Source organism: Podarcis muralis, chromosome 5, assembly GCF_964188315.1.
Source record: "Podarcis muralis chromosome 5, rPodMur119.hap1.1, whole genome shotgun sequence".
NCBI lineage: Eukaryota > Metazoa > Chordata > Lepidosauria > Squamata > Lacertidae > Podarcis > Podarcis muralis.
Window position 1 is genome coordinate 72,681,975 of NC_135659.1, and position 26,061 is coordinate 72,708,035.

Below are 26,061 nucleotides of genomic sequence, written 5' to 3' on the forward strand. Positions count from 1 at the left end.
GGGGAAAAGCAAGCATCTAGCTGTTAACTCTGTGAGGAGAACTTGAAAATATGAGGGGAATGACTGGTGAAAAGTTCAGGAGACAGAAGCAAGGGCCCCAGAATATGATTGCTAGTGATATAGTTTCAGGATTCTGCAATGCTCTTCACCCAGCTCTGTGACTATCACAATATTGGGCAAATAAATGTATGTGAAATTGCAAAACCTTTCTCCTGCTGAAAACAGTCTAAAGGAACTTGTTTGTGGGCTTTCCAGGTGCGCATCTTTTGAATCTGTGTTTGGACATCCCACTCCGCAGATGAACTTTTGAATGCAGCAGAGAACCCAGAGGTGTTCAGAACAGTGGAGCCCTCTCTTGAGACAAAAGGCTTTATTTAAAATACCCCCACAGAGGTCACCAAGGGTTCTAAAAATCACAACAAGAGACACTGCAGAGCAAAGAGAAAATGAAGTAGAAGTATTTATTAAAACTAAAAGCACAGATAATGAACAAGGCACACAGAGGTGCATTGCCCTCAATGTTCAGGCACTGGGATTTGCTGGAGTTTTTGCAATGCACTTAGGTGCTTGGCTGCTGAAGGACCCAGAGTTCCTGGCTTGGCACTTACAGGAAAAGGTGCAATCCTTAAGAACCACCACAATATCCCAGCAACCTTTAGCCGCCCAAACTGAATGGCATCGCTTTCTGAAAATGCATTAAGCACCCACCTCCAAGACAAACTACATACACCTTCTTGCCGAGGCAGAAGACACCCTCTCTCCTCTGCTGTGCTTCCAATTTTAATAAAACAACATGACAAAAGCCAATCTCTACTTGAACTTGCCCATACTTTTCACTGGAAGTAGTAACTGAGACGTACTGGAAGGAGAAGAAGAATCATACACAATCTAGGCTTTTACTTCTTTGCTCCAGTAAATAAAGGCTTTTCAAAGCTATTGGTATATGTGTTCTATAAGTGCTCTCATCTGGGTTAGAAAAAAAACAGGGAGGGAGAGAGCCTGCTCCCATCCTCCTCCCCCTCCCCAATCTGCTGCCACTTCACACAACAGGTTCGCGGGTCGATACCAGTAGAACTTTCTGTAGCTAGACATCCATGCTTAAATTCAAGATACCTGGAATATCAGATATAGGACTTTTCTCAAAACAGCCCCCTGATTCATTAGCTCTTTTATTCGTGAGTTTACCTGGATCCCCAAAAATACATATTAAGCACTACAGTTAAGTGGCTGGTTTCCCCCTTGTCAACTCCTTGAAAGTTCTGTAGGCCTATAGGCCACCATTTCAACCAAAGAGGCTCTGCTGAACTTTATGCATTACACACACACACACACACACACACACACACACACACACACACACACAGTATGACTCTTCCACCATGCAAGATCAACTTGCACGGCACACACCAACATCTCACAGGCTGCGAGGTGCTGTTCCTTTGTGCTACTCATCGTAACTTTTCGCCAGGCGACAACCAATGGGTTCCATCAGCAAAACCAAGAAGTGTCAACAGGGCAAATGTTGGGCGGAAGAGTGGATGTAAGGTTAATAAATAAAACAGAAGGATGCTTTATGATACTGGTTTGTTCCTGGCTTTTGCAATCACCGGTTTGGGGAAAAGTTTATTAAGTGTATCAAAACCTCAAAAGGCCTCTGAAACGTGCTATGGTATGGAAACATCAGGCACTTTGTAGGAATCAGGGAACATGCTCTGAGTCAGGAACAGGGCAAACCCTTGGAAAAGGACCGTCCCCACCAAGAACAGCAAAGCAGCACATGGAACAGGCACACCAAGAGGAACAGCTCATCTCAACAAGCCATTTGGATGCAGTGGCACATTATGGCAACAGCTTGTTGGTCTAAGCACTGGCCTTTGCTGAGAAGGAACAGAATTCCCTAGAAGGTATCCACGTCTTAATGAAGAGAGATAATCAGACCTGAGTCTTCTGCACCTAACCTAATAGAGCAGCCTTCCCACAACCTGTTGCCTTGGACTACAACTCCCATCATCCTCATAGACATGGATGGTGGGAGTTGTAGTCCAAAAGCGTCTAGAAGGCGACAAGTTGTGGACAGCTGTAGCACAGGAAAGTAGCTCAAGCTCAAGCGATCCAAGTCCTGCAATGCTAGTTCTGATCTGAACTAGAAAATGGTAGATATTTAAAATAACACACCATGGCACCCATGTGTCTGTGTTCGTGTGCGTGTGTATTTTCCGTGGAAAATATAACTCCTAACATTTGCTTCAAGACGGACTAGCAGGGGACCAGACGGCTAGGAGAGTTAGCTGCTTCTCCTTTTGCAATGACTACAGAGCCTAGGCACAGGATGGTTATTGTATTGGTTGTTTCAGCTTTACTTTGACCTACACAGTAGGAGGGAAGAACACATGTTGCAGGCATAATATTTGCCTGACTGGCAGTATGTGTCTCCTCCTTTATAAAATCATGGGCTGTCCAATTCCAGCAAAGGGATCTTCAGGCACGTGGATGAACGTCCAAGAGCTCATACTCTGCAGAGGTATGTACATGTTGCCTCTGCCCTTTCCTCATCTACTCTTTGTGCATTTTTGCACAGAGGACCTATGGGGGGATTCTAACCATGTTCAGTAAGACACAGCTACAACCTCCAGGCACCTGGGAACCCTGGGAAATCAGAGATACCAATGGAAGGTATTCGAACTGCATCCCACTGTTAGAATCCCTACACACCTTAACTCTGAATGAACAATGGCTGGAAGAGGAGAGGGCAACACTCACAGCCCCTACAAAGCTTAATGCCAGATTCACACCATACATTTAATGCAGTATGATACCACTTTAAACCGTCCTGGCTTCCCCCAAAGAATTCTGGGAGTTGCAGTTTGTTAAGGGTGCTGAGAGTTGCTAGGTGACCCCTATTCCCCTCACACAGCTGCAGTTCTCAGAGTGGGGTTTAACACTCAATCCCTCTTCGAAGGGGACTCTGTGAATTGTAGTCATGGGAAGGGAATAAGGAGGGTCTCCTCAGTAACTTTAAACAGCTCCCAGAATTCTTTGCGGGAAGCCATGACTATGCAAAGTAGTATTGTGGTACTTTAAAAACATGGCGTGAATGTGACCTAAATACTCCCAATCCAAACACCTAAGGAGGGCTAAAGAACCTTTCTGTTTATGGCAGCCAGGAAAAGCCTAATTCAAAAAGGCATTGTTCTTACTTTCCCCCTCAGACAGAAGAACAACTTCCAGCATGGTTTTAGGCTATGTGCGACCCAGTGCCATGATGCATTCCAGGGTCCGTAGCCCTCTCATTCTAACAGGCATACACAGTTTCTTTTTTCTTATAAAACTAGCCCAAATGGATAGGGCTGTTCCACAAATGTACTGACACCACAAAGAATGCCTACAGGCACCACGTTGCTGAGTAATAAAGCTTTGCACACAAACACACTCACCCACCCACCCAGCTGCCTTTTTTGTGAAGCAAGGGTCCCTTACAAAGCAGGGGGACACTTTGGTGAGTCCTGGTAATTGAAATTTGCTAGGCTAATGAAAAAGGAAGGCACCTAGGGGACAGCACCGAGAGCTGCCTTGTCATATGCTATCCAGCCGGCAACATTCACACTCTTTATAAGGTTTCACTCGATTTATCCTTGCTTCCCAACAACTGAAGGTACTTACCAAAATGGACAAGCCCAGGATGATGCTTGTCCTTCCTCAGACTCCTGTAACTAACGCTGTATCTCTCTCCCTTCCCTTCCTCCTCAACACGGAGTATTCCTGTACAAGATGAACCTGCCATTCGTTTTTCTACCAATAAATAGCATTTCAGCACAACAATATTGACCAGCCACACCTCCCACCACACGGATGGGACACAAGAGCAACCTCGTCCTACGAGACCCCAACAGCTCATCTACAACACGCCGGCTACTCATTTCTCAAACTCTCTTCCTCCATTCCTCATTTTTCTAGGCTAGCTATTCTAGCAGGATACAATATGGCGTCTTTCCCTGCATGCCTGGACATGCAGAGGTCCACTTCATGCAGTCTCCTCTTCACTTGCCCTTTAACCTTCCAGAAACACTGGATGGAGCCCACATAAATAATAAATAAATAGTATGAATTCATGATTTCTGGAGAAAACCCCATAGTGCTTAGCACAGGGGGAGGGGGGATGTTCGGGCAGTGCACAGACTGAAGGTCAGTCAGTATTCACGCCTTTTGCTTCGCAGGGGAGGGTCAAACAGGTCTCCAAGCAAAAAAAAAGAAGAAGAAGAAGAAGAAAAAAAAGGCATTTGTCATATACGGCTTTACATTATTAACTGCACCACAGCCAGGAAACAGAATTCCTTGCCTTTCTGGAGACTAGCGAGCCACATTTTGCTTCTCTCCTGATGAAGCAAAACGTTCTTGGCTGACCTCACCTTAATCACCGTCCCCTCCTGCCTTCTGCTCATCAAAAGAGAAGAAACAGCTAAATTCAATGGCCATCTAACTTACTTCTTTTTTTAAAAAAAAGTCGCACCGAACCCATCCCCAGAAATGAACTTCTTCTACACACGAAGGTGGGGAGACTCAGAGGCCTTCCAAAAAAAAAAAGGGGGGAGGAAAAAGGTGAGGTGTGGGGAGCCCAAAATAAATAAATAATCTATATAGAATCCTCCTTAAAGCTTTATCATGAGTAGGACCTCATGCCCCAGGCTAATATCCAGAAACAACTCAGCCCGTCATTCCTGGCTTCCTTATATTCACTTCTCTTTTGCAACCAGTATATATATATATAAAACAACTAAGGGGGAGAAGCAACTCTTCAGGCACATCTGATTATCTATTTTGTTTCACTAGTTTTGAGCAGCTTCCCCCCACCCCCCAAAAAATAAAAAATTACTGAAAGGTTCCCTCAGCGCCATCCTGCACAATTCTACACACTTGGCTTCCTTTCCTCAAAATGGCCATTATTTCACTACAGGATTACAAATCTCAGGTTTACACCTTGCCGGCAAAAAGAACTCCCCCCCCCCCCCATCACCTCTGATCCTCAAACTGTAAATTGTTGGTGTCTCAATGCCAGCCAACCAGAATGACCTGGTCTGTAGGACAATGGGGTGTCAGGTTATCACCAATTATTACTTAGAAGTACTGTTCTTGCCTTTTTTTCTTCCACAGCTGGCTGGCAGAGAGAGGTGCCCCTCTCGCAATGAATATCCAGGCCATTACTGCCCTACACCCCAGAGGCTTTGCTAACAGAAGGGAGGGAGGAGCGCGTGTTCTCAGAAACTCTTCTGACTGTCACAGTTTCCAAGGCAAGAGAAGAAATTGCTCACAGTAAGGAGCGATAAACAGCTGACACGGGGTGGGGTGGTTTGCCCACAGCAAAATTCAGTTTAAAGTGAGGACTTGGGGAAATGTTGAGCGAGAGTTAAGTTAGCTGTTGCTAGGGCAACAGCATTAACTACTAGGACTGCCCCTATAGAGTCAAAACATGGCACCAGAGAATCAAGATGGCCCTGGACACTACTACTATGGGCCTGGACGCAGCAGGCCCACTGGAAGGCCACAGAAAGGGGCCTGCAACATTCACAGCAGCCATTAGCTTCACAGCCACCTTCTTCAGCCGCAGCGTGGCGGCTGGCGACAGGAAGCCAAGAACTGAATCACACCCCGGCCACTGCTGCCTTCTGTTTCCTCCCCTGGAGTCCTCTCTGCAGCACATCGGCCGAGGAGGCTGCAGCTGGCCTTGCGATTACATTCAGACGTCAGCTCTGAGAGGATGCCCCATGGTGGGGCAGGGCCAGCTGAGTGGCGCTCCACACCCCACCCCACCTGAGGACGCTCAGAAATCCAAGGAAGTCAAGTCTCCGAAATCACAGTCAAAGAGCTCGCTGATGCCCTCGCCCTCCTCGAGCCCAAAGTGATAGTCCTGGGTCGGCGAAAGCGCAATGAATTCGGCAGGTAGGAAGCTTGAGAAGTCCTCCTTGCCCTGCTGGAGCAAAGCATCCACGGACGCCAGTGGCGAGAGGTTCACGTCATCTGCAGGGCACTTCAGTGGCAACGCGCTCTCCCTAGACAACAGGGGCTCTGCAAAAGACAAAACACATGGGTTTCATTCATTACTTCTATTTCTTAATCACGCCACAATCAACTTCTCTTGAACTTTTAAAGCATGCATTTAAAATGCCACAGGTCAGTTCAGGCAACACATGGTGCCTGCCCACCGTTTATTTCATTTCATTACACTGAACGAAATTCAACATAGCGCTAAGTGGGGTATGTGTGTGAGGAACAAAGTTTGCTCGTGCAGTGGGATGTCTCCTACCCCACTCTTTTCCTCCCTCGCCGTGCACTTCTTGCATTCACCCTAAACCTGTTCTAGGGTTCCTCCAACCCTCCAGAGAATATTTAGGGGCATGGAGAGTGTTACTGCACGAACAAAATTCGTTCTGTGCATGCAGCAACTTACTGGACTCCTGCTCATCGGTTTTATATCCTGCCCTTTCTCCTGAAGGAGCACAAGGCGGCTAACAACATAAATGCAATAATAAAACAAGAACTGAATTGAACACCACCAGCAGCAGTTTGAACAACTGACAGCAGCAGAGTCAGTGATAATGCTCCCTATATCCCAAAGGCCTGAGTAAATTAAAAGCTTTTACTCTTGCCAGTGATGATTATTTCCCATGGAAATTCCTATGGGAAGCCTGTAAGCAAAACTTGAGCGCCATAACATTCGCCCCAGTCACTGGTATTCAGTGGAGACAGAACACAACGACTGTGGCCATTGATCATCTGGTACTTAAGTTTGGCAGTGCATCTTCCACTCCTCTCTCTCTCTCTCTCTCTCTCTCTCTCTCTGTGTGTGTGTGTGTGTGTGTGTGTACGCAGCCACATTTAACTTGCAGTCTCCCCTGTCAGAGACTTGCAAAAGAGGAACAACCTTCACTCCAAACCTTGTCAGTGCCTTTCTGATACGCCTAATATGCCTATGGACTCCTTATCTAGCCCTCCTGAGCAGAGGCAACACATGAAGCGGACACGGAGCAATGGATCCAAACTACAAGAAAGAAGATTCCACCTAAGCATTAGGAAGAACTTCCTGACAGTAAGAGCTGTTCGACAGTGGAATTTGCTGCCAAGGAGTGTGGTGGAGTCTCCTTCTTTGGAGGTCTTTAAGCAGAGGCTTGACAACCATATGTCAGGAGTGCTCTGATGGTGTTTCCTGCTTGGCAGGGGGTTGGACTCGATGGCCCTTGTGGTCTATTCCAACTCTATGATTCTATGAAACAAAGGCACCAGGCACAACTGCTGAGTCATGACACCGACCTCCTTGCCACATTGTCTGTCCACGTGCCTCCCCAGAAATTCAGCCTGCGGTCTTACTTCTACTCAGCCCATAGGCAGGGAACCCCAGCCCAGGCTGCTGCATGCAGCATCACAAGCGAGGCTGAGTATTGTGCTTTGTCACCGCCATGGGGAAGGCAGGTGGCTCAGCAAAAAAAGAAAAGGAAAAAGGAAACCTGGAGCCCAGCAACAAAGCAGATGAGATTATGGTAGCTTCTTAAGAGAGGCCACCGTGACAGAAAAGGGCATGTTTAAGACTGTGTTCTGCTCTTTCCAGGCAGAAATCTCTTCCAAAATGCCACAGGTCAGTTCAGGCAAGGAAAAGTAGGGAAAGTGTGGGCAAAAGCCAGGTTTAGAAGAAAGGTTAGGGTGGATACTTCCTCCTTTAAGCGCAGCTGCCCTAGTAGTGCCTGTCAACCATCGCTAGGAGCCACAGCGAACCATCAGGCCTAAAGCACAAGGAACCTGCTGAGATTAGCCTCTCATAGGGAACGGCCAGAGCTCAATGCCCACCTTCTCCAGGTGTGCTAGGAAGAAACCCCTGCCTGAAACAGTGTAGACAGTACAGAGTTAGATTTGGTATAAGGCAGCTTCGTATATCTGGGTGATGGAAAGGAAAGCCCAGCATTAGGAGTGTGTGCAGTAATGCTTGGGTAGGGCCAGGAGGGAAAGAGGAAGAACAGAATGTTTCCCCTTTGACCACTTGAAGCCCTACCCAACATTCCTGATCTGATTATACGGAGACTTCAGTAGGCACAAAATACATATTTTCCACGCAACTCCACCTATTAAGTTGGGGTGAGCAGGTTTTAGATTAAACAACTGGACAGAGAGGAATTCTTGGATCTCTTGCTGCTAACAGAGTTTACACTAGGCAGACCCTTCTGGGTTTTTTCATCAGAAAACCAGAGTGGCTGAAATCTATTGAGTTATGAGAAGGGAATGCTAAGATGGGGAGCACAGGAATCAACACACAGCACAGAAAGATGAAGGTCCACACAAAAATGATGCTTTTGATCCTAGCATATCGTTCTCAAGTGAATGGGTTTCAGTCTAGATCAGGGAAGGGGAACCTGTGACCCTCCTGGTGTTTCTGGACTACAAATCCCATCATCCTTGACCTTTGATCATTGCTAGATGGAGCTGGTGTGAGTTGTGAGTCCAGCAACATCTGGAGAGCTACTGGTTTCCTATCCCTGGTGGAGATCTAGGCTGGATCCTTTACTGGAGGTCTGGAAATACATTCCTTTTAATTAAATCTTACGTCCTATTACAGCTTTCAACACGAAGATGTATCTAATCATGGGGGGAGGGAGACTAATAATAATAATAATAATAATAATAATAATAATAATAATAAAACTTCTATACCGCCCTTCATCCAAGGATCACAGGGTGGTTTACAGCATAAAAACACAAAAATACATAACATAGTAACAAACAAAAACAATTACACACCCACCCACACCAGTTTATGGTCTTGTTTAATTAGCCAAAGGCCTGAGAGGGGAGGAATGTTTTTGCCTGGCACCTAAAGAGATGCAACAAAGGCGCTAGGCAAGTCTCCCTGGGGAGAGCACAAGCAGAGAGCCATTGCAGAAAAGTCCCGTTCTCAAGTTGCCGGGCACAGGGTCTAGGTCAGTTCATATGGAGAAAATACATTATCTTCTGTGTTTGTGTACCAATGATCTGTCCCCAGTCCACAAACCAAGCCTGCCCTTGCAAGCCCCCAAACTGCTCCCACGCTCCACTCTGCATCCTGTTCTATGACCTATGATGCGATGGGGCTGGCGATCAGCTGCTGCAGACAAAATAAAGGGACAGCCAGCATAACCATGGATTTCTTGCAAGCTTCTCAATGTACCTGGTTGGGCCCAGCTGTACACAGAAACCCAGACTAGATGGGTCATGGTCAGACCAAGCAAGGCAATTCTCACACTCTTATAGGAGACGTTACAGGCTCAGATCCTGACCTGCTTTGATACAGCCTCCAATCACAACATGCTCCAAAGCAACCTTCAAGTGCCCTGTTCCCCCATCCACATACCTTGGTCTGCACTCAGCAATGGCGAGTTCATTTCTTGGGAGGGACGCAGAAGTGCAGGAGCTGCTGCTGCTTGCGAAGACCCTGGGGAAGGTTCCTCGGAAGCCACCTTCAATGGACTCTTGGTGGGGCTGCAGACTCCAGAGCTCTCTTCTGGGCACAGAAACACATCTATTGGGCCCTGGGTGCTCTTCACAGCAATTTGGAAAGCCTGGAAAAGAAGAAGAGGTGGACATCTGAGGAGACATTTACACAACTGAATAGTTTTCTGTAGTGGAAAATCTCCCTACTAGCTTGTTCCCCTGAAGAAGAGATTATGGTCAAAACATGGTGGGAACTTAACCTATATTCCAGTGATGTGGGGATTAACAGGTGGACATTAGGATTAATTAGGGTTTTACAAAACCTGGATTGGATTGGGGGAGCTATGCACAGTCTTACTACTCTTGGCTCTAACTAACAGGGGCTAAATAATAGAGCAGTAACTTTTTCCAAGAAGGACTACCCCCCAAATGTGCAGCATTAGCTTTACATTGTCTACTACGTCCATGGGAATTTCCCCCTTAGCTCACCAATTGTATTTGGAAGGACGGAGACAACATTCACTGAGCTGCCTTTTTTTGGAGGTCAACAATTTATTACAGTAGTACCTTGGGTTACAAATGCTTTGGGTTACAAACACTTCGGGTTACAAACTCCGCTAACCCGGAAGTAGTACCTTGGGTTGCGAACTTTGCCCCAGGATGAGAAGGGAAATCATGCACTGGTGGTGTGGGAGGCCCCAGTAATGAAAGAGCGCCTCAGGTTAAGGAGGTTTTGGGTTAAGAATGGACCTCTGGAATGAATTAAGTTCGTAACCCAAGGTACCACTGTATTAACAAGGCTCTGTGAGTGAATGAATGTTGATTCTTACTCACCATTATCAGCTAATCCAGTTAAAGGGAAGCTACTGGCTACCCCCTCTCCACGCTTCCATACAGCTTATAGCTGCATGAACTATTTAATGTATTTCCAATTCTTGCCTCCAGATCTGTCTACTGGAGATGACATGATTGGGATCAGTATGATGCATGGAGAATCCTGCCTTGGATAGGCAAGCGAGAAAGGATCCTTATTGGCCTATGGTTCTTGAAGACTGGATTTCTTAGCCATACCATTGGTTCAGGGTTGGCTACAGCTGGATCAGTCACCACAGACTCCTGTAAAGGGAGTGACCAGTTCAGGAGCTGGTGCAGAAAGCATTCTGTGCACAATGGCCCTGTAGCGACCAGGAAGAGTTACCTCTGCCGGGTCAGAGACTTGCATCTGCGTCTCCTGGGGTGCTTTGATCACCATCACCAGTTGTTCAGAAGGGTCTGCAATGCTGCGCAGATCTTGGCATGTCACGTAAGCTGAGGTGTGCCCAGTTAAGTTTTGCCAGGAGAAGGATGACAGACTACATGCTAAGCACTAAGTTACCAAGCCCAAATCACTAGCTTTTGGGAAACAAAGACTCCCACTGTTCTCCTGAACGCAGCATAATATGCTTGTATCCTTCAGCTACCAAACATTGTGGGGAAGATACAAAATGATAAAATTGCTTTAGTGTGGGATGGCACATATAGCTTTTCCACACAGCAAGAAATCATTTGTTATTGCAATAGAACCCACCCTCACCCCCCAGTAAAATTGCATATTATTATTATTATTTTTAAAGCATCATTAACATTTGGGCACCTTTTCCTCTGCCTTCCAAACATGGACATTGTACATCCATGGATCAGCATCACAGTGTCTGCTTGTGCAATTTCCCAGTGGATTCTGCACTATAATGGCTTCACACAGGTGTCAGCCTCCATTACAATCAATTCCTTGTTAACCGTATACATTCTTGGAGAAGAATGCTAACACTTTGGGAGACAGTGAGGGGCGATTTTCTGCTCCACATTGTTCTCTGATATCACCTGGATGATTCAAAATGGACAGCAAGTCCATCAGCCTAATCCTTAGGACCATGAAGATAATCAATTCAGCTACTTCCTGAAGAAAAGCCACTTGCTTATATATAAAGTGTGGGCTGTGTTGGTGATGAGCTATGTGCCTCCCGGTCAAACTTTAATGGATTGCAAAGGAATACGTTGAAACTGAGTTAAATGTGACAGTTGTGACACATTTGCGGCACTGCACCCATCACAGAGGGTGGGATCCAAGTCGCATTATCAGGAACAGGCTCGGCTACAGAGCTGCCAGGCAAAAATCAGCTAGCAACATCTGACTGACTCAACGCCACCCTTCTCTCGCTCTCACACAGCTCTCCGTTCCACTGACAATGCAGTGTTTTAACCAGCAGCCAGGTAGGGATTTTCCATTAGCTCACAGGGTGGGTAAGTACAAATTAAAACACCAACACCCAGTCCTGGAATGTCAGGGGTGCAACTACCTCTTTGGAAGAAGGCACTCTTGCTGCACCTGGTTAGTGCTTTAGGACTTGCTTGCTAGGAGCCCAACTCTGCATCTTCCGGTCTGATAAAAGCACCCAACCTCCCCTCCACCTTCCACAAAAGGATATTGCTTGTTTTCTGGGTCCTCCGTGAGGTGCTTGAACTGAGTAGTACACATCTGGATGAGGCTGTCCAGTTGCTGTTCTGCTGCCTGAAGATCCTGGAGTTCCTTCACCAACCCCTGGCTCTTGCTGGCGCTCCCCACAGCAGTCCGGCTTCCCCTACAGGAAACAGGGCAAGTCAAGGTGGAACAGTCTCATCAGCGACCTGCTGTCTCCTAACATCAGGGAGCATATTAAAAAGAGGAACAGACAGCATGTTCTATGGTCCCACATGGGACTACTGCAATGCGCTCTACGTGGGGCTACCTTTGAAGGTGATCCAGAAACTAAAACTAATCCATAAAGCAGCAGCTAGACTGGGGGCGGCCACTGAGACCACATAACACCGGGCTTGAAAGACCTACATTGGCTCCCAGTATGTTTCCAAGCACAATTCAAAGTGTTGGTGTTGACCTTTAAAGCCCTAAACGGCCTCGGCCCAGTATACCTGAAGGAGCGTCTCCACCCCCATCATTCTGTCCGGATGCTGAGGTCCAGCACCGAGGGCCTTCTGGCAGTTCCCTCATTGTGAGAAGCAAAGCTACAGGGAGCCAGGCAGAGGGCCTTCTCGGTAGTGGTGCCCGCCCTGTGGAACACCCTCCCATCAGATGTCAAAGAGATAAACAACTACCTGACATTCAGAAGACATCTTAAGTCAGCCCTGTTCATGGAGGTTTTTAATGTGTGACATCTTAGTGTATTTTTAGTCTTTGTGGAAACCGCCCAGAGTGGCTGGGGAAAGCCAGCCAGATGGGCGGGGTACAAATAATAAATTGTTGTTGTTGTTGTTGTTGTTGTTGTTGTTGTTGTCAAAACTGATCCAGTGCAGGGTTAGTGAATGCCCAGGTACTTATTTTAGAAGTTTTATGGTGCAGCAACATGGAAGTCACATTGGACCAACTCTGAAAGTTGGTCAACTCTATCCAATACTACTTTTCATCTGCTATTCATTTAACATTGGTGAATGTTTATATACAACCATCTCTCCACTTTCAAATAATCCGCGCATCAGGATGGGAGGTAGCACACATTTTTCTACAGCATGGCATGGATCAAGCATACATTGCAGATGAACACATTCATGCCACACTTCATGCATTACATTATATATGCAGGCTTTTTTGTAAGATCATCTCTTCCGTGCAGGAGGGGAATAAAACATATTCAAAAGGACAGAAGAGCAGTTTTTTTTTAGCTTAAGTCAGGCTTAACAGCATCATCTTAGCCACATTTACACATAAGATAGTCCCATTTCGTTCCATGGGGTTTGCTGCAATCCTATGCACAGTTACTTGGGAGTTAAGCCTCATTTAATTTTGTCATAAGATCAAAGGAAGCTGCCTTATATCATCAGACCATTAGTCCATCTTGCTTGGTTTTGTCTACAATGTCTGGCAGTGGCTCTCCAGGGTTTCAGACAGACACCTCTTCCAGTGCTACCTGGAGATGTCACAAATTGAACCTGGGGTTTTCTCCATGCAAAGCAGATGCTCCAATATTGAACTAGGACCTTTCTGTAGTGAGAGGCTAGGTTCTCAATAAACATACATAAGAAAGCACATTTTATTCAAATCATAATAATAAATACTGGTGCAGCTTCAAAAGCACGGATGGAGCAGAGGTGCAAGTACACTCTACAGCAGGACTCCCAATGGTTCAGGAGATGGGATTTCACTGCCCTGCAAAGTTGTTTGCCCATCCCTATGACAAGCAGCACATTTTACGCACATTCCATAAAGTATGTACATTTCATTTTGTAGTTTACATAGATTGCCGAATTGTTTTTCTGGCACCATGTTCAAGTTTTCTTGATGTAGTCTTTTGTTTCTTTAAGCCTTTGACTCCATATATAGTCCTTGTGATGACATTCACTCACAGAAGAATGCTTGTAAATGAGAACTATTAACAAAAGGAGCTGTATTAAGTCCAGTACAGTTATCACTCTCATCTTCAAGTGTTACCCTATTAATTTTGCGCAATACAGAAAGCCTTATCCATGCCAACCTTCATTTCATACAAAAGAAATGAAGACAAAGGCTTTTCTCCTAAGAGACACATTCCAAAAGGACAACCAGGCAAGTCTCCTACAGCAAATGCAAGAGGTTGGTTACTTCCTAAGGCCAGGAGAAATTCGGAAAACCAATACAATCAGAATAGGGCAACCCAAAAGAACAGGTGACATTCTACTTACAACCACTGGATATGGTTCTTGGACTTCTTGGTGATCAGCTGGATACCTTCCAGGACATTTGTGATGTCATAGATCCGCCTCTTCTGCACCTTCAACACCTCTGCAGCCCAGTTGAGATCCACAACACCATCAGGCGATTGGCTCAGCAGCTCCAGGAAACGTTTGGTGGTCAGATTCAGGGAGGTTTCATAGCGGGATTTCTCTCCAGGAGACTTCACCCCTGAGGATCAATGATGACTTCATTACAACTAGCAACGTTGTTGAAGGTTTGCCACTGCATGGCTTGGAATGTGAACTTGTCCAGCTCATGATGCTTGGTTGCATCACAAATCAAGCAGCATTTCCCCAAGTTACCGCTGTTTGGCTCAGAATTTAAACCCCCAATGCCTTGAATTCTGCTATCCGAGGCACCAGATAAAATATAAAGATTGTGGCTTCTCAAAGAGGGCTCCAGCAAGACCTCCCCGTTAACCCAAGGGTTTTGCAGAGGAGGCGGCAGGGGCTCATGGTGAAAAGCAAAGATTTGCAGACCCATTAAGGTGCATTATAAAAATCAGTCTACAGTCTGAAAGATATCCATCCACCAATTACACTGCAACCAAAAGAGGAACTGGCCATGTCTTCTGGTTGATTTGCACGAGTATTTGTCTCTTGCTAGCAGGAGCAGAAAACTTTCTTAGGTAAGGCAAGCAAAGAGTTTTGCAGTCCCCTGTAGTATCCTACCCAGTTCCCCTTCACCTTCAGCGACGTCAGATGCCAGGGCCAACATAGTTTCATGTCTATCTTCACAGCTTTTTAGGTACAGTACAAGAAAAGGATCTAAGGGTCTTGGTGGACCACAAGCTTAACATGAGTCAACAGGGTGATGCAGCAGCAAAAAAAGAGTGAATGATCTTCTGGCTGCATCAACAGAAGTACAGTGTCCAGGTCAAGGGATGTAATAGCACCACTCTATTCTGCCTTGGTCAGAACACACCTGGAATACTGTGTCCAGTTTTAGGCACCACAGTCTAATCAGGATGTTGACAAGCTGTAGCGTGTGCAGAGGAGGAAGATCAAGATGATCAAAGGTCTGGAAAGCAAGCCTTATGAGGAACAGTTGAGGGAACTGGATATGTTTAGCCTGGAAATGAGGAGCTATGATAGCCATCTTCAAATGTCTCAAGGGCTGCCACATGGAAGATGGAACGAGCTTGTTTTCTCCTGCTCTGGAGGCTAGGAACCAAACCAATGGCTTCAAGTTACAAGGAAGGAGATTTTGACTAAACATCAGGAAGAATTTTCTGACAGTAAGAACTGTTCAACAGTGGAACAGACTCTCTGGGAAGGTGGTGAAATCTCCTTCCTTGGAGGTTTTGAAGCAGAGGTGGGATGGCCACCTGCCATATAAGATCTAGTTAAGATTTCTGCATTGCAGGGAGTTGGACTAGGGTCCCTTCTAGAACTGCAATTCTGTGAGAAACTTGCTCTTTTTTCTTTCTTTTTTTTAAAAAAACAACAACCCAGGAATGCTCAGATTTCTAGGATTCTAAATCTAGTGCCAAACATCAGCTTCAGCACTTACTATTATTGATCATTTATTAGGATTTTCAGATTTTTACAACGACATAGTTGGTTTCCTATTTTCCCCTGACTCCATTTGTCTCTTTTGTAGTGGTTCTTTCACTTCTGTCTTTCAGCTGTTTGTCTCCTTGCACTTATTTCTGTACCATTTTAACCGAAATCTGATTGTATAGTTGTAATTGATGTCTCTATCGTTAATGTATGGCTGGGTTACCTGGGTTACCTGTACATTGCTTAGAGAAGATTGTAACTAAGGGGTAAGGGGTATGTAAGTTGCCAAAATAAAAATAACTATTTTTTAAAGGGGGGGATCACTTCATTTTTGTTTCCAATGGCTACCCCCCAACCTCCCCCCCCCAATGATGTACAAGGCTTGTAATTGCTTATTTTTCCACCCAAAAGCACCACAGCCGCCTTCTAGGCTCAGGCTGCTCTATTAACAGCAAGTCCTGCCCTGTTTAACTACTGGGAAAAGGAAATCTTGAAAAATCTGTGGATTGATTAAAAGCAACAGGGTTCCCTTCTGGCCACTAGCACCTTTGACAGGGTTTTTCGCTTTTCCTCGGGCTGCATGAACACTCTCTGCAATGTACTGGTGGTCAGTCTCCAAGTTCAGCTTTCGTTTTACCTGGAACAGAAGAGAGAGAGATTTGCAATAGGTTGGTGGATAGCTGTAATTTCATTTCAGCTATGCAGTGAAACAAGGAACAGTTTGTGAAGCAGAAAGAGCCCAAGAGTACTTTGAAAAACAGGACGAAATCTATATGGCTATGTGCTATCTCCATGTTCAAAGGCACTATGAATTAACAATCTGAATTATCAGTTGTTGGGAGAGAGCAACTGACTTCCTGTCCTCCCTGTGAGCTTCCCAGGGACATCTGGCTGACCAGTGTGGGAAAAAGGATGCTGGGCTACTTAGTCCTTTGGCCTGATCCAGCTGGGCTCTTATTATGAGAGTCTCCCACTTCCAAACAGAAGTGATACAGCAAAGGCTGTGTCATATAGTTTCTCTGCAACTGTAAACAGAGCCCTAAGACATCACCAAAACTGTCTAAAACCATAGCAGAAAGTAATGTGTGAAGAAATTGTGCAATTGGAATTGCTATTTTTTTCATAGACAAGAAGCTTGCTTACCAAGAACCATCCACAAGCACTCTAGCTACTATTGCCCAGAATAAGGAAAAGCTTAGGAAGCTGTCCAAACTATTCACTGCTCATGATCAACAACTCAGCAACATAGGGCCTTCTGGTCATGGCGTATTTTTAGTTTTTCTTCTGTGCAGCTTCTTTTCAAAGTGTGGAGTAAGGAGAGCTTATATTTTGCAAGTCTCAGGTATTATTTCAATGAACCTAAGCATCAGTGATATTTCAGTCATCAACACCAACAACTGATAAACCTTTAAGCTCTCGTAACTCCATACCTCTTGCCTGAAACAGAAGAGTAAGAGATGGCAAGATCTTGGGCCACAGAGACCTGAAGTACTGACCTAATAGAAGTTGATCACATAATCCACTAGAGTTCCACAAACAACAAATCTCCATGAGGTTGCCTAGCAATGAGCAAAAGATGCAGGACCTTTTATACAAACAAAAATCCAATAAGGACAGCACAATTGCAATATGTTGGTTTGAGAATCCCACTAGTTACTATTTACAGAGCAACCAACTTGGTTGGGATGTTTCAGTGAGGGAGAGAGAAGTTGCTTCAACCTGATGTGTTGAAGAAGAAGAAGACCAGAAGTCATACTAGCAGAGCAGAGCTAGGAACCTTTTGATACTCCAGATATTGCTGAACTACAGCTCCTGTCATCCCTGATTATTGTGCATACTGGATGAAACTACTGGGAGTTACAGTCCAACAACATCTGGAGGGCCAAAAACTCCTCAGTCCCATAATAGAGGTAGCAGACATTTCCACAGACAACCCTAAAACTGGGAGAAGCAACAAGTCATATTCTCTTTAATCGGTGATTCAGACACAAAGCTTCAACAAATTAAGTTGTCATTAAGTTAAGATAACATCCTACAACATTATCCTGTTTTTCCAACTCAACCTTATTAAATGATTGCTAACATAGTTGGAAATTAGTAAGGAGGTAGATGGAAATTAGTTAGGAGGTAGCGGAGAAACTACAAAGGATGACCACTACAAAGAAAAGCTTTGCAGCAAGTATAGGTAGATAAAAGATTAAGAAGAGTAACTATCAAGAAGATGATACATTAGATTGAAATGGGTTGCCAGTCTGCAACCATAAGGACAGAATGATTTCTCCATTCCTTTCAGCCCATCTTTTAGTTTATTCTGTGGGTACAATTTCCGCACAGCTCATAGGTCCCCACACAACAAGACTGCATCCTCAGGTCTATCCATTCCCAGAGATTACAACAGCTGGAGAGCAAAGCAAATGCAAGCCTGGACATTCCGCTTTCTGGAAGCCTATTTGCTTCTTCTGAAAGGAAGCATTAGGAAATCCGCAATGCCTGTGGACAGTTAACAAGACAGGCTTGATAGACGAAGTTTTAAATATAAAATACCATCTGCATTTTTTTGCCAATGACTGAAATACACTAGGCATAGCCGCAAACATAACCCTACCATCTAGCTTTTTCTTTTGTTTTCCAGTGCTGGTGTTTGCTGAGAACCACCCTATGGGAAGAGAGATAATTCTTTTCCAAACTGAACTCCGGCTGAAGGCTTCAATTTATTAATTGTTCCATTTTACTATCCAGGAATGGTCTCTATGCTTTCTTCCCTTTAACATGGGAGGCTAGTAACGGGATTGAGGCTCACCCCAGCACTATTCTGTCTCCGATGAAGGCCTGAAACACTTGTGAGCAGCTTGCTTCTTGGCTACAGGGAGCAGCAACGCTGAGAGATCTCACCTGGCAATTCCAGGATCTGAAGCAATCATCAGGTCAAATTCCACTGCTTCCACTTGTCCAACTACTGATAAAAGAAAGAGACTGCTTCTTTCCCAGCAGCTAAGAACAAATGACGAGACGAAGGTGGGGGCGAAGGTGTTACTTACTAAAGGAAGTATATTCTCATGCATCCTGCAAGTAAATACTTTCTATAGAGTGCTTTACAGTTAACTGCAGAAGTACTCGCAGCATGCTAAAAATGCTTTAAGGAGTAAATGTTGGCCATACCTGAATGAATCCCTCAGGTACAGGCACTTTAAATGGAAGCATGAATCCGGCATGAATTAGAAATTCTTTTGTCTCGTTGCAAAACCAGAATTTCTAGGGGCCCTGGGTGGGAAGCTATAGCAATTAAACCAGTTTAGGTCTGCAGAGTAGACATGCCCTGTGGATGCCTTCACATGTGATGCCAAGAATGCCTTTTAAATGGGGTGAGAGTTGGAACTTGCGCTTTCAGCAACGGAGCTTAATTTTTAATTCTGTCCCAAAGAATACTATGTTTAATGTGCATGACCTGGTTGGTCTTGGGAATGTGCTTTCCTGTTCCTGTCAACCTGAGGCACATTTATGTCATAATGAAATCTTGCACCCAGGCATTCCCCTTTCTAGATTGCCGTGTCCATAGTATTTTTATGTTAACAGGAAACATATTACTAAACTTCTTGTTGTTGTTATTATTATTACTACTAACACATACAGCCCAGGTTGGTGCATCACCAGTGCACAGGGCAGAGATGGGAGAACAGCTGGAGAGAAAGGGCGATAGAGGAGCGTCTTCTCCAACCACTTGGAGAAGATGCCTGAAACATCAAGCCTAGTGAGTGGCTGAGACTTTGGTGCTGCACAACCCAGAGGATTTAGTGCACTGCGTCACTGTTGCCAGGTGAGTGTGCTTCAGGATGCATTACAAAGCCACAACCGCTGGCAGTTTGATGAGAGAGCAGTGTAGGCTGTCTCCTCTTTTTTTGCTACTGGATTAACATTAACGGTGTGGCCATAAGCAGGTCTTGGTGCACCGTGGCCTTTTTTGTAACGTATCCTTTGCTATTACCGTATGAAATGGAAATGGTTAGTTCTTCTCTTGGCTTATGCTGACTCTGTGGTGGATTTGCCATCCTTTATGTCACATCCACATGGTTGTGTATATCAGTTGCTGGAGGGTGGGCATAAGTGTGCATTTTGTGGTAAAATGTGGGTTTATTATCCCCTGGTTGCCTACCAATATATTACTTTAAAGATTTTGTATTGATCATTAACTGCATTGCTAGAAAATGTTTTATAGCGCTGGCTTTTTTGCCAAGGCATTTGTTCCAGGATTTGCACTTTTAGTTACTAATGTTCTTTTTATGTTCCAGTTTATTTTAAATTTGATATTGTGTGCTTTGCCGGGAAGAGTATATTACTTTGACACTTTTTTGTAGCAAGAGACTATTAATAAGAAATAAATAATTTTGTATGTTGTTGGGCTTTTTTTTAAGAGACACAAATTTAGGGTTCAAATCAAACAATGACATCAGCAATGACATATAGTAGGGAACCCTGAAAAATAACCTCAAGGTGACACAAATCAATTACAAGGCCATGGTTTGTAGCCAATTCTAGTCTGACTTAGAGTAGATCAACTGACATTAAAGGACACAGCTAATTTAGCTTCATTAACCTCAACAGGTCTACTCTGAGTAGGTCTAGCGTTGTATACAACCCATTTGTTTCTGCCCACTGTAAAGAGAGGCGCTAAAGTCAAAGTGTCCATAAGATTCCAGCCTAGCAAAGCTGAAAAGCCTCTGGCGCCTATTATATCTGAGTTTCTGCAAACTTAGAAGGTGTGGCATCTAAAAACCCTGAACAAATCTGAGGGCCTAGAAAGCCTAATGTTGGTTCTCCAAAACTGAAAAGTGGAACACCTTGGGATTTGAAATATTTTTCAAGATTTGACTTGGAACAGCCTTTAAAAAACAGCCTTTCCTTCCTCGCTTCCATTCCAAAATGACAGATCCCTGCAAACTGAGCAAATTCAGGTTCTGGGGGTGCTGGCATCCTCCATGCAACCACAAAGGTCATGCCCTCAAACCTACTACATGGCTTGAATACAGCAGCACCAACAGGGCGGGGAAACCAGACATCTTCAGTCCTGCCCTGAACAACAGGCACCCCAATGAGACAACACAAAGTGAAGGCTCATTACAGATTCCCGACCCAAACATTTAAAACAAAGAACCGACTGTAAAGCGGCCGCCCACTGCAGGCCCCTCTCAACAGAAAAGGGCCTCTGTGGGAGGAGGATGCAGGCAGCTTTTGTGAGCATCACCTCCCTTGCTCTGCCTGCTGGGAAAGAGCAACAGGAATTGCAACCATCAATTCCCTTGCACTGGCCAACTCCAGCAGCAGCTTCAGTTCTCCAGGAGCAGACAGTTGTAGGAGGAGGATCCCACACAATATAGCCAAGGGCAACCATGGCTCCATGTTTTGTTGCCAGCTGCCTCATTACAGAGGACAGTAAGTCCCTTAAGCATCTGGCTCCATTCACTTAATCTCTGACAAGCCAACCCAACTGAGAAGGCAGGGAAAGAGACCAGGTTTACAACCTCATGTCTTTCAACTGGGATTGGAGGGGCAGGTAGTCCCTGCTCCCCTGTGTGTTTATTTGTATAAGCACCAGTATATGGTAGGAATTCAACATAGTGCTATGGCAATCGTTGCCTCAGCACAAGCATTTCAGCTGGCCAGAAAGAACACCCCTGTTCTCCTCCCTGTATGTTGTTCTGGGGGTTCTTTTGACCCCCAACTACCACGGGGGACAAGGGACGCGGGTGGCGCTGTGGGTTAAACCACATAGCCTAGGACTTGCCAATCAGAAGGTCAGTGGTTTGAATCCCCGCGATGGGGTGAGCTCCCATTGCTTGGTCCCTGCTGCTGCCAACCTAGCAGTTCGAAAGCACGTCAAAGTACAAGTAGATAAATAGGTACTGCTCCGGCGGGAAGGTAAACGGCGTTTCCGTGTGCTGCTCTGGCTTGCCAGAAATGGCTTAGTCATGCTGGCCACATGACCCGGAAGCTGTACGCCGGCTCCCTCGGCCAATAAAGCGAGATGAGCGCCGCAACCCCAGAGTCAGCCACAACTGGACCTAATGGTCAGGGGTCCCTTTACCTTTACCTTGGGGGACATGGGGGGAAAGCACTATTGCCCTAGTCAAACTCCTTGTGCAGGCTTCTCCTACTTTCTACACTGTCGCCTTCCCGTTGCCCTTACAGATGTGGTTCCTTGACCAGCATTTTCCTGCAACATGGAGATGCGTTGATGGAGAAACTCTGCTTGTTGAATTGCTGCTATGTTGGTTCACAAGAAGCTCCAAGGAGAGAGAGAAAATAAGTAACAAACATGCACTGAAAGCGTTTGGGCGGACAGATATACATTAGTAAACTACTTTTATTATTATGCAGGGTTACTGTAGCACTTTATGCTCTAAATGTGGGACAGTGACTGCCGGTTTTGCCCACAACATTTGGTACCCCACCCCCAAACACCCATGGGTTCAAAGCAATGTCTGCAAACAGGAGCCTATGTATACACAGTTGCACCTCCATGCAATTGATAACAAACGCAAAGGGTGTAGGCTACCCTTTTCATACGTCACACTGAACATGTGGATGTTGGGACAGGGCCAGCAGGCTCTACCCATCCTCTCTTCAATGTGGAAGTATGTATGCAGAGGAGAAGGCCTGAAGAAGGTTCCTCTCTTTGCCAATTGCTGCTCCTACACTTAGAATGTAAGTGAACCAATCTGGAAGAGTGAATCCTGTGGGAAACTGCAATCAAATGTAACTAGCAAGCTTGGGGTAGTTAACACATGAAGGGGTTAAGACCACAGAATTGTATGCCTAGACTCAGTTAGGCCTGAGTCTGGTGAAGTGAAGTGTCTTTGTTCATTCTCTTCCACCATCTGAAGCAGACCAGGCAGCGCATCTGAGCTTGCTCGCTTCAAGCCCAGGCTGTATGCTCAGAAGTATTTTTAAACCCAATAATTTTCTACCTCTGTTCTTTGTGCTGCTACATGGAACAATCTAATCTTTGGAGTTTGTAGGTAAAGCATTTAAACTTACTAATGGTGTGGTCTGTTCATTGAGAGAGGGAGGGAAATGGAAGATTGCTGTAAGCAGACTAAACATGATCTTAAAAGGGTCTAGCAGCCTAAATTCCCATGCTTCACTTTGCTGAATGTTTTGCTCCTTTTTAAAACTTCTGTTGACACTCTCTCTACTAGAGAATGCGCTTGCCCCATGTTTTGGATCTCAGGATCCAGCAAATTCTTTTAAACCAAATATGTTTATATAAATTTCTGACAAATTCAGCATTCTTGCAAGGGTTTGGTTTGGGGTTTTTTTGGCCTTCAGTTTTCCAACAGGACCTCTAGCTTCTTATCAACATCTTAGTACATGCTACAACCAGTGATTATGCTATATATTAGAAACACAGAGACAAAACTGTACTTGTCACTTCCAACTAGTTAGACATGCTTCATCACTAACCCTCTAAGTCCTATAGTCAATAGTCATACTATAAACAATGCAGCACATAGAAGCTCCTTACTATAGAGTGTATATACTGATTCACACAACAGCATCTCCAGTACCATTTGAAGATCTGCCTATTTCTCTGTACACACTATGTCCCAATATTCCTAAACTGTGTCATTTTATTGCAGCGTTCATGCCTCTTTTTCCAGTATACACAATAGTAAGAAAACATAGCACAGTCAGTCAGTGCTAAAACTGTTAGCCACAAACTAATTTAAGATTGGTTCTTGTATATATGTAAATGCATATGCTCCCTAACATAAAGGGACATATAGAAATGCTTGAGATATTCTGTGAATTCCTGTGCAAACTAATTTGATCAAAACTTCTTGGATTAATGTGTGGATCATAGCATAATTATCCTTCAGATTGCACACTTCTGCAATACTTATTGGCTCAAACAATGTACAGAAATGCATTAGAACTGCATTTTATTATAAAATAGGTTTTCAAATGCTTACATTGAAATAGAAACATTATTTAAGTAGCTTGTTTTGTGATAAAATATGCATTTAAAAACTCGTCCAGATTTTTTAAGAGAAAGAAATGCAATGATGAATGCAGAGACAGACTTACATGTTAATTCATGCCCAATTGACATGGACTGGAAATAGACTGGTCTGCCCATCCTTAGGGGCACAACATACGCCGCCTTCTCTCTCACACATTTAAAGACACTAGCCTGATAGAACAGAAACCAAAGTTGCACAGTTCCTGCCACTTCCTTCCTTTGCAACGCGGTGGCAAATCTATTACCAATAGCTTTCCCCTTGGTAGGTCTTCCTTTTGTTTAACATCAGGCTGGGCACTGCATACCTCAGAGTATGTAGCTCTAAAGAAAGCGACTGCACAACAAAGCCGAAGCCAAACATTTGTCTTTGTTAAGAACAAGTTGCACAGAACTCTGGGCCTTGACATCCTGTAACAGGAAGTTAAGCTGCTTCACTAACAACATTTGCAGGCTGCTTGCACTGAAAGAAGAGACTCGACACAATCCAGCAAGTTCTGCAGCCAGGCTCAGAAAAAACAACAACCGGGTGTCTATCTATCTAGGTCAGACAGGACAACCTTGCAGCGTTAAGTTCGACAATGTAACATTTTGAAGCCTAGACCTTCTAGTTAATGATTTCTCTGCATGCCTTCATGAGCACTCTGCCCTTCCTACGAGATTGCTACATATGCCACGTTTAAGAGGCACTATTTCAGTCACAGTCTTGAAACTCTCCCCACATCTCTCCTGTAATTACAGGCACAGGGAAAGCCTTTACAAAGCCACATAGGAATAAAAGAAAACTGTATCAACTCACAGATATAACTGTGTCCTTCTACTGATATAAGCAATCTAGAAAAGGATCAGAAAGGCCTAACACAACGGCTCTCATATTATTTAGCAGTGGTGGAATTTCCTAGGTAGCTGATCCTGGACAGAAGCAACAAGTTGAAAGTATATATATATTTTCCAAATATATATATTTGGTGGCTGGGAGGCAATCTGAGAAGTTAACCACTTATTCCCCAACATATGGGCAAAACCAACTACAAGGTCTTATGGAGATTGCAACTTGTTCCATTACCCTGAGTGTAAAGTCTAAAGATTGCCACATTGCTGTTGGTCACCAGAGTTTTTACATTTTTGCACCATGCCCCCGGCGGAGGATGGAGCACGATTCAGTGGTAAACAAAGGGCATCTATATTATATGCCCATCTCCGTAGCGTCCTAGAACATTGGGTGCAATATATATAAAAACGTTATACACAAGTTACGCTTCAAAACATTTCGTTGCTGGCAAAGCTTGCTGCTCTCCTAGGAGCCAGCAGCAGCGGGGAAGCGGGTGGCATTACCGGCGGGCGCTCCAGAGCAGGCCTCTGCGTCGCCGTTTCCAATCTGGCGGGCTGCGGAGTGGCGAACAGCAGCAGCTCGGCGTCGCTCTCTCCTCCGGGCGCGGAGAGCTGGTCTGGGGTGGAAATGATCACGATCTGCTGCTCCATCACATGGATGGCTTCCGCGCCCCTCAAGAGGGCTTCCAGGTCCGCCACATTCTGGGTCACCCCCAGGCCCTCCAGAGACATGGTACAAAACGCTGGCACTCACATGCCTCGCAGGAGACTGGGTGGGGTGGGTAGGGGTGAGGGAAAGGCCTGATCCTGCCCGCTCCTCTGCCTCCCTTCCCCCACGCACCGCAGGAAATCCGGAGGATCCCTCTTCCCCCACCCCCACCCCACCCCGCCGTCTTGATTCCCCCTTCCCGGGAATCAGAGCCGTGTCAGCGGGCCGGGGCCACCGTCCTGGCCGCGGGGGTGCAGGGAGACGCCGGATGGCAGGGGCCGGGAGCCAGGAACACGCCCCATCCTCCTTTAAGGGCAGAGGCCCGGGAAATGGTGTCCCGCGGAGGTGCAGCCGGCCAGGGCCGCGAGCGGAGAGGAGGCGGCGGCGGCCAGGCCGAGAGCGGAGGGCGCCCAGGCTGCTTCCCGGGTCATCTGCGAGGCCCCCACGAAGGCGCGGGTCTCCGCGGGGAAGGGCAGGGCGCTACGGCGCACAGCAGGGCTCCCTTCCGCCTACGCTGGGCCGGTCAGCGCCGACTTCCCAGCCGCCCTGCCCTGCCCCGCTCGGCTGTGTGGTGGCCCCGCGCGGAGCCGGGCTCCTCTCGCCCTTCTCTCCCGCGCTCGGCCGGACCCGTCCGCTCCGCTCGCGCTCCGCTCCAGGCACTGTTATTGTTCCCAGCTGGTCCCGGCCCCGCACACGTTTGCGCGCCAAATCCTTTTTGCCGCGAAAGCAGCACGAGCAGAGCGCCGTCGCTCCCATTGGTCGGCTCGCCCGCATCAACATTCGGCTCCGGGTGGGTGAGGGGGCGGGGGAAAGAGCA

General features: G+C 45.8%; 1 protein-coding gene across 1 annotated transcript; it reads right to left on the reverse strand.

Moving 5' to 3' along the window:
* Positions 1–442: 442 nt before the first annotated feature.
* Positions 443–25,997, reverse strand: E2F1 (E2F transcription factor 1). The gene is made up of 7 exons (XM_028734878.2): positions 25,040–25,997; positions 16,237–16,327; positions 14,137–14,356; positions 11,913–12,065; positions 10,646–10,760; positions 9,368–9,575; positions 443–6,060 (listed from the first exon to the last, which is right to left on the reverse strand). Exons 1-7 carry the CDS (start codon positions 25,265–25,267, stop codon positions 5,816–5,818), a joined length of 1,260 nt encoding a protein of 419 aa, XP_028590711.1. The 5' UTR covers positions 25,268–25,997; the 3' UTR covers positions 443–5,815.
* Positions 25,998–26,061: the final 64 nt, after the last annotated feature.

Bases quoted from the DNA above. Each gene is read 5' to 3' on its own strand.
- E2F1 (XM_028734878.2), bottom strand. From the start codon at position 25,267: ATGTCTCTGGAGGGCCTGGGGGTGACCCAGAATGTGGCGGACCTGGAA. The intron at 16,328-25,039 runs GTAATGCCACCC...CTTCTGTTCCAG, and splicing joins CTGCTCTGGAGCGCCCGCCG to GTAAAACGAAAGCTGAACTT. The intron at 6,061-9,367 runs GTATGTGGATGG...TGTCTTTTGCAG, and splicing joins ATTGCTGAGTGCAGACCAAG to AGCCCCTGTTGTCTAGGGAG.